The 9,638-nt window shown below is 42.9% G+C and overlaps 1 protein-coding gene across 1 annotated transcript in view; it reads left to right on the forward strand.

Moving 5' to 3' along the window:
• The first annotated feature begins 3,490 nt into the window (after nucleotides 1-3,490).
• The window catches only part of LOC112225041 (ephrin type-A receptor 3), a 145,129-nt gene continuing 138,981 nt past the window's right edge, over nucleotides 3,491-9,638 (forward strand). Inside the window, 1 exon segment of the mRNA XM_042306433.1 lies at nucleotides 3,491-3,794. Within this exon segment, the coding sequence (XP_042162367.1) occupies nucleotides 3,692-3,794 (103 nt within the window). The 5' untranslated portion in view covers nucleotides 3,491-3,691.

Consider the following 9,638-nt stretch of genomic DNA (forward strand, 5'->3'; position numbering starts at 1 on the left):
AATGCCACATATTATCACAAGTTTTGAGTGTGCAATAGGCATGCTGACTGCAGGTATGTCCACCTGAGCTGTTGCCAGAGAATTTCATGTTAATTTCTCTACCATAAGCGTGAGTGTCCCATAGTGCCCCATAGTGGCGGTGCGGTTATGGTATTGACAGGAATAAGGTACAGACAAAGAACACATGTGCATTTTATAGATGACAATTTGAATGCACAGAGATACCATGACGAGCTCCTGAGGCCCATTGTGATACCCATTTTTTTAAGGTATCTGTGACCAACAGATGCATATCTGTATTCCCAGCCATGTGAAATCCAGAGATTAGGGCCTCGTGAATTTAGTTCAATTGACTGATTTCCTCACATGAACTGTAACTCAGTAAAATCCTTGAAATTGTTGCATGTTGCATTTATATTTTTGTTCAGTATATAATTAGCAGGAGTTTCACATAGTTGTATTTACTAAAACAAAACGAGTGAGTGGGCAGGAAGATTAGTCACATCCCTTGTATTACAGTTCACTTAGGAAACATAGCCATGATATGTCTGACACTTAAACTATATTACAACATTCAATATTACCCCCCCCCCCAAAAAAAAATTCGAACAGAATCAAGTTTATGTTCCTTCCCTGTTTGTGCAATTAGATTACAATGCAATTGACTTTGTTAAATCAACATTACCGGGATTATATTTTTGGCGCAACATAAATTGCTGTCAATAACCTATTATGACAAGTCAGATCAAATAACACATTATTTAAAGAACATTTAAAACATCACAATATCATTTCAAGTAAGAGATACAATATAATAAAACAAAATACATTCAAAAATAATTCAAGGTTATTTGCTCGTTCTGATATTTCTTAATTTCTTTATTACTCTAGATTATATATCTATTGTTTGTTTAATATTTTTTTTTATTGCTAAGTATTACTGCGCTGTTGGAGCTAGCATTTCTCTGCACCTGCGATAACATCTGCAAATCTGTGTTCACGACCAATAAACTTTGATTTATTTTACTGATTTACAAGTGACATGGGTAGAATAGTCCATAGTGAACTCCAATAGTAAATGTACATAAACCCTGTACATAAAAACATCTTCTAATGTTCCCTGAAATTCATAGATATCCATTTCCTTCCATTATGCATCTCCTAGTGTGTGTAACATTTGAGTTAGAGAGATGTATGTAGATCGTAATTTATGATGAGAGGGGACATGTCTTAAACCTGCAATAAATCCTTGTGTCACACACCCTGCCCAGAGCCAACCACTGAATTTATAGACATCTTGAGAGTTATAAATGAAATACTCACAGGAGGGGAAATTGCTCCACATTGTTGTGCTATTGAACCATTAATTACTAAGCTAAAATCAATTAAGATAAATTGGTTTGGATGAACACATACATAACATACTCTAATATAATAATAACATTGCATTGACAAATACTGATTCTGAAGCAGTGATTCTGTATCTCGCTCACTCTTCTCTCCCCCTCTCTCCACCCTGCAGCTGTCCTGGGCTGGTTTCTCGGGATGTGTGTGTGAGACGTCACTGCAGGCAGAGGAAGGGGCAGGGCATTGTGAAGCAGAGTGTTTCAGGGGCCTCAGCAGGACAGGACATGCTACACCACGTCACGACAACAAGGCCACCCTCTAACTCATGGTTTCCCAATCCTGCTCCTCCTGGGGACCCAAAGGGGTGCATGAGGGGCTAGACACAAAGGGGTGCTTGAGGGGCTAGACCCAAAGGGGTGCATTAGGGGCTAGACCCAAAGGGGTGCATGAGGGGCTAGACCCAAAGGGGTGCATGAGGGGCTAGACCCAAAGGTGTGCATGAGGGGCTAGACCCAAAGGGGTGCATGAGGGGCTAGACCCAAAGGGGTGCATGAGGGGCTAGACCCAAAGGTGTGCATGAGGGGCTAGACCCAAAGGGGTGCATGAGGGGCTAGACCCAAAGGGGTGCATGAGGGGCTAGACCCAAAGGTGTGCATGAGGGGCTAGACCCAAAGGGGTGCATGAGGGGCTAGACACAAAGGGGTGCTTGAGGGGCTAGACCCAAAGGGGTGCATTAGGGGCTAGACCCAAAGGGGTGCATGAGGGGCTAGACCCAAAGGGGTGCATGAGGGGCTAGACCCAAAGGGGTGCTTGAGGGGCTAGACCCAAAGGTATGCATGAGGGGCTAGACCCAAAGGGGTGCATGAGGGGCTAGACCCAAAGGTGTGCATGAGGGGCTAGACCCAAAGGTGTGCATGATGGGCTAGACCCAAAGGTGTGCATGAGGGGCTAGACCCAAAGGTGTGCATGAGGGGCTAGACCCAAAGGGGTGCATGAGGGCTAGACCCAAAGGTGTGCATGAGGGGCTAGACCCAAAGGTGTGCATGAGGGGCTAGACCCAAAGGTGTGCATGAGGGGCTAGACCCAAAGGGGTGCATGAGGGCTTAGACCCAAAGGGGTGCATGAGGGGCTAGACCCAAAGGGGTGCATGAGGGGCTAGACCCAAAGGTGCATTGCTGTTCTTGCCCATTGCTTTGTCAACTGATCAACTAAGGCTTAAAGGGCCAATGCAGACATTTTTTCTCAATATCAAATAATTTCTGGGTAACAATGAAGTACCTCACTGTGATTGTTTTCAATTCAAATGATCAAAAAGAAACAACAATGGCATCTTGGCAAAGAGCAATTTCTCAAGCAAGAATTTTGCTAGGACTGTCTGGGAGCGGTCTGGAAGGGAAAACGGAAAACTAGCAGTTTTTGGCAGAGAGGTTTAGAACTCTCTTTCTTATGTTTCTATGAACTAATTTACAGCCTGGTGATGTAGCCATGCCCAAACTCCCACCAAAACAGGTTGAAATGTTAGGCATTATTTTTCAAACAGCTCTTACACTAAAGGGGGATTATACTACTTGTCCACAGTTTTATTCTAACCTCATAGTGTGGGCATGTACATAAAGGGAAATCACGTTTTTGACTGAGAAATCAGAGGTGTTAGTTCTGGGCTAGAACAAGGACCAGGCTAGGGTAACACTGTTGACTCATAAATGAAATAATGCAATCATCCCTTTTCCTATTTGTATCATTTAAATGCAGACTATACACATGTCAATCTGTTTTATTTTATTGGGATCAGTCCAGTGTGAGAATTGGGCTGTATGTTTTTCTGGGGCTAATGCTTGGAGATGGAATGCGGGAGGCTTGTGTTTTCTACTGATCATCTGTCGGGGAAATGACACCCTGTGAACTTGAGCGTCTCTTTATCGAAACCAGGGTTTCCCAAACTCAGTCCTGGGGCTGAGTTCGGTTTGTGCTCTAGCACTACACAGCGGATTAATATAACGAGACCTTGATGATGAGTTGGGAAACACTTATATAGCCAACCGATTTAGATATGTAGGACCCTGCGGAACACGGAAGCCTCCCGCTAGAGCCTGTCTCCCTTTCGTTCAGCGCGGAGAGGGAGAGAGGGAGAGCGAAGAGTGTGAGAGAATATGAGAGAGAGAAAGAGAGAGACAGAGCGCTGACTCCTCCTCGTTCTCCGGTGTCAAAGTTGACATCAGCCCTGGAGCCGAGTTGAACAGGAGCCTCGTGCGTGAACGGGAGAGCGAGCTCACATCTTTCAGTGGCGAATGCTGCACGGAGTTATGTACCTCGCGCTGCCTTGCCCTCTGAACTGCCTGCCGTCATGGATTGCAACCCGCGCGCGAAACCTATACTACTTTTTATTTTACTGTTCATCTTGTCGTTTATCCGCTCAGCACTTCTGATCATCCACCCGTCCAATGAAGGTAAGAGTGAGTGAGAGAGGGCCGGACATAAAGGAAGAGAGAGTGTGAGATCCATGTAAGAAAAGTGTTCGCTCACAGACAGCTATAGTACATCTTGCTGCAGCGGCTCGTCTCACAGTCTGGACGGCATGCATTTGAAGGAAGGTGGTTCTGACTGCGCTGATGCTGTGGATGCAATGGACAGGACATGTCATGTTAGACCATTCGATAATGTCCAAATATTGTCATGGCGGTATTTTAGCACATTTGTAAATAACCGTTTAATTAGTTTAACCCACTGTGATGTGTGTTGTGACCCAAGCTTCAATGCGATAGAAGGCTTGATGCACGGACTCGGTGTGGCGTTTTAAACCCTCATTAAGAGTTATTGACCGGCTGGTAAATCGGTGGAAACTGGAATCGGATGGGGGATCACGATAATCAGCTGGGGGGCATCACGATAATCAGCTTTGGACAGTTAACACCGGGCTTCCCGTGCATCTAGGTTGGAAGTATCGTTTGGCATGCTATAGTTCTTCTCCAAATAGTGAGAATAATAGCCTACATTTTGAAACGCAGATGACAATGTGTAGATGTTGATGTTTGGTGTTATTACTCACAAATGCCCATGTAGGCTATTGTCCCATAACAATACGGAGTAGAAGCAGGCAGTCCAAGCGCTGCATCGCACAGTAAAGGACCAGGGCAGGCAGTGGACCCCCGTTTAGCTTCTTACCCAAGCTGATCAGACATTAGCCTAAATAGATGTGATTTAGAAAATGCAGCCGATTCATATTCATTAGTATTCATTCACACGGATGGTGTATTGGATTATATCAATATAGCCCACTTTATGGAGACATGCTGGAAGGAACACGCACACTCTAAAGAATAAAATCCCTTAGCGCAAGGAATCATCCACTCGATATTTCCATTGATTAACCCATTGACTACTTTTTCTTAAATAGGCCAATCTCGAAAGGTTGTTTATTATCGCTCGCACATGCGCGCGCGTGCACATACACACACACACACACACACACACACACACACACACACACAGGCGCAAATGATGAGATGACTGGCCTATACTTCCAAAGGGCAAGGCTCATCTGTAATTGCACTTTGATTACGAAATTAATGTAGGCTACATGGACCGTCGATAGTCAGACAGAGCCAAATACTAATCAAGGGGTGAGCTCAGTAAAATGTAATGATTTATTGTCATGCTATAATTGAGTTGTTACTACTTGGGAATAATTCAAAGTAGAGAACATGTAATATAATATTTAAAAAATGTTAAATTACGAATTGTAACATAATTCAATTGTTAACATATTGGCATAGTCCTATATACAATTGAAGTGAATAGTTGAAGACATTGAACAACCGTTAACATGCGAGCGACTAGACTGCATTTCCCCGGCGTATTCTTTGTTGCAACAACGTGACAGTACATCATGTACGCCTATATAGCTTTCATGGGCGACCAGCATCACGTTTGCGTTCTTCTTGTAGGGAAGCACAACGCTTGAATAGGCCTATAAAAAAAATGGCTTGCGAATATATGGCATCAAAATGAACAACGAATACTGCTCAAATGTCAGATTAGGCCTACGGGCCATGCACCGTGAGTGGTCAAAGTTTAGGCCACGTAAAACAACTTCTGTCTTTGGGTAATACGTTCGCCTAGATTTCAACCCATATCATAGCTATTTAACATGGTCAATGTATTATAATGTATTATACCGGGAAGGAGTTATTATTTCTACAAAGCGGTTAGTCCTCGCTCCATGCATGTAGACTATACTGCACGCGCCTGCCGCCTCTTCCCATCTTCTTTATATTATTGTCTAACTCACAGGCCGTCAGTGTATCACCGGTTAATAAACCAAACATGGAGATTATGAAGTGACTTTTGTTTTTCGATTTGATATATTGGCTAATTAAATGCAAGGGTCTCTGGCATTAATCTGGCTAATGTCTTTTGTTTTCAGAAACTTTAGATATTTTGAGATGATTTCATCTTTGATATTTTCGATGAAACAGCACGTGAATAGCCTATCGACTTCTGCTTTTACTGTTTCGTACTTTTATTCACCTCACTATTTCCAGGAGCCCACACAGCTCGATTTCACACAGCTCGGGCCAGTCCTCGACATAGCCTACAGTATTGAAGTCAAATATAGGCCTAGTCATTCTATTTTTATGTTCGCCTAATTATTGTTTAGGCCTATTTAGGCTGTTTATGAACTGATGTGTTGTTCATGAAGTTCGGTCTGTGTCTCGTATGGTGCTAATGTAAGCTATGTAGATGCAATTTAGTCGATTTGTAGGCCTAGTTGATATGTACAATTTGTGTTCAGGAAATATTGTTGTGGCCTCCACTCAACCCGAGGACAGTTACAGGGTATAGGTCTACCCGGTGATAAGCCTATTACTTATTATTTATGACGTCTGCTGTGGTGTGCACCTAATGATGGCTGTCCGCAACACCCTGTCTGTCTGCCAGGGAGTGTCAGTGTCGAGCCGTTCTCACCGTGAAGCCTCACGAGCTCTTGGATATCCCATCTGTAATAATAGAACTATTAAACACCCTTCTATCAGAAACAGAAAGCTCATGCTCCGCAGAGGAGAGGAGAGAGGAATTGTCTCCCTTGTTTAATACTGTTTTTGTGCTCGAGGCACGGTGTCATCATGGCCCGGTCAAGTCAGAAACCCCCTCCCTTTCACAGGCTACTAGTCCCTCTCATAAATCAAATGTTTAGCACAAATCCAAATTCTCTACGTTCATTTCAATATTGAAAAAACGTGGAACTATCATATCGGTTTATTTGCGTTTAAGAGTGCAGAACTAAAAATGGGGACATGGCTATAAAAGTTTCGCTTGTTTTAGTAGGCCTAGGCTATTGCCTTGCCCGAAAAATGTAGGTTAGGTCTATGCATCTATATTTTCAGGAAAATATGTATTTGATAGGCTACATATCTGTGAAGAAAATGTGTACATGTTGACAACGACAATTAACCTTATTTATAAATTAACCATATCATTTTAAAGTGAACCGAAAATACACTATGGGCCTAGACTATAGGCCAGGCACATCTAGGATTGATAACTCTGCACGTAGCCTACGTGTTAGAATGTAGTTATTTAGCCCAAATGTGTTATTTATAAAAAATGTAAGTTTCCTCGGTCTGTTGGTCAGCGTGACCACATGCAGATTCTGTTGTGGTTTAAGCTTACTCTTTTTAGGACATCCTTTAATATTCACTGCGTTTTGTTGCCAGATATCATATAATCTATCATTTCAGAGCAAAGAAAGTCGTAAATCAACTACAGTAGTAATGCAGTCCAACCACTCTTCAATCCGTAACGCCCTACTTTGGGGCTTCGAGCGGAACCACGACTCGCATGGGCTGCATTATATAAAACCCATACTCTAAAATAATACACTGTGATATAGGCGTATTTAGGACAACTTGACCATGTGTGTGTGTTTTGTGATAAGTTAAAGAAGTAAGGGCAAGGAAAACGTGGAAGTTTTAGACGTTTAAAACTAGCCTATTTCAGGAAGACTAAGATTCTATGTCAGCTTTAATGGTTCTCAGAATGTAGAGGTTAATCATGGTAATTATAATAACGATAATTACACAGGTTATTCATCATTATCATTAATTATAGGTCTAATGATACTGATGATGACAATACTCTTTATAATTAGCCTAAATATATGTTTTATTCTTATTGCTAACTTCTAGCTCCTCTTGTGTTTATTTATGGTGAAAGAAAAACGGTTTCAACAACTTCGACGAGGTAGAATTTCAACATACACGCACATGCTTCGCATTACGCATGACCGGCATTTTCATGTTAAAATGAAGATTTTAGGGATCCGAAGTTTGCCTATCAGGCCTACAAATGTTAATTTATTTATTTACGTCGTCCTGTATATACGTATTTTTGTATTTATTTGATTGTTTCGTTTGAATTAACTGAGGCCTTTTGCAACACCGGGAAAGTTGAGCCATGCTCTAGTTTCCCCTCCTCGTTATGGCCTACTGTCCCTGTATGAGGGTATTGTTTTTTCTTCAGGACATTGTGAGATCTTCTCATTGCACTTAAAACCAATTTGAACTGACCCCATGAAAAATGTATATATTTTTTCTGATAAATATATTGGTAACGTTTTAGCAGCACATTGTACTATTTTACAAGCCATAGCCTATGAATGATTGATTGTTGAATGTGTTCTATAGGCTGGGGCCTACTGCTTGGTCAGATTATTCTGTGATGTACCAAAACTTGGTGATGTGATTTATTCACACTTTCCATAGGCTAATGGTTGTTTTTATAGAAAATATAAAATACATCAAAATAAAAAAAACGATTTGTGAAATGTACCTTACCATAGAATATAAGCATCATTCGAGTTGAATGATATGCTGTTCAGAGAAAACAATTCAGTATAGGCCTATCCAGAATTGTATCACCATATCCATATTATAATCATGGTTTCAATATGACTGATCAAATGCATATTGGCCCACATGCTATTAGTCATTACAGACTGCCTATATTGCTACACACTCGTGTTTACAGAAACAAATACCTTTTTCTGCCATTCAGCAGTGCTTGTGTAAATCCTGGACAAACTTTGGTGAGCTACTATACTGTGTTCCGTATTGCGCTTAATATACCGCAGGAGTAGGCTAACGGAGAAAGTAGCCTGATATGGCCGCTTTTAGGACTGTTCGTTTTAGGGGGGATAATTTGGCATGAAGTTATGTCATATTCAGATATTGTATTGGCTGATTCGGAGCGATTCTTGCACCAAACGGAACAGTGTATTTTCTCAGTGTAAATGTGTCTTTGAGTGAGTGCGCAGCATAAAATGAGAGAATGGCTCTGTATGTGTGCGTGTGTGAATGTAGGCGACAGTAGTGAGTCTGTATGCGTGGTGCTTGGTATGGTTTCTCTCCCTGCCCGGGCGTCGGTATTTTTAGCCGGTGGCAGGAGGCCTTGCCCAGGGAGGCTAGAGCAGTAACCCGCTGGGAGGAGCAGGTTTGTGAGCGATGGCACCTGGGGGCGCTTACACATGTTCCCACTTTAAAAATAGTGCTCTCTGTGTGTTTGTGTGTGAGTTGTGTTTGTGTGGGAGGCCTGTAGGAAGCAGTGTGAAGAGTGCTGTTATCTAATATCTCACAATAAATCAGTATTAGAGAGAGAGAGTGTTTACATGCAAGTATGAGCTGTGAGAGGGGAACCAGCAGCAGCATCAGACACAGCCACACTCAGTTTGAATAATTCATGATGGGAGGAGAACACTTCACCCTGAACACACAGTCACAACCTGCAGACATGCCTGGCTGCAGACAGACTACTGCAGCCCTACACAACCTGCCGTCACAGACTACTGCAGCCCTACACAACCTGCAGTCCTGCAGTCACAGACTACTGCAGCCCTACACAACCTGCAGTCACAGACTACTGCAGCCCTACACAACCTGCAGTCACAGACTACTGCAGCCCTACACAACCTGCCGTCACAGACTACTGCAGCCCTACACAACCTGCAGTCACAGACTACTGCAGCCCTACACAACCTGCCGTCACAGACTACTGCAGCCCTACACAACCTGCCGTCACAGACTACTGCAGCCCTACACAACCTGCAGTCACAGACTACTGCAGCCCTACACAACCTGCAGTCACAGACTACTGCAGCCCTACACAACCTGCAGTCACAGACTACTGCAGCCCTACACAACCTGCAGTCACAGACTACTGCAGCCCTACACAACCTGCAGTCACAGACTACTGCAGCCCTACACAACCTGCAGTCACAGACTACTGCAGCCCTACAC

This window comes from Oncorhynchus tshawytscha, linkage group LG26 (genome assembly GCF_018296145.1).
Source record: "Oncorhynchus tshawytscha isolate Ot180627B linkage group LG26, Otsh_v2.0, whole genome shotgun sequence".
NCBI lineage: Eukaryota > Metazoa > Chordata > Actinopteri > Salmoniformes > Salmonidae > Oncorhynchus > Oncorhynchus tshawytscha.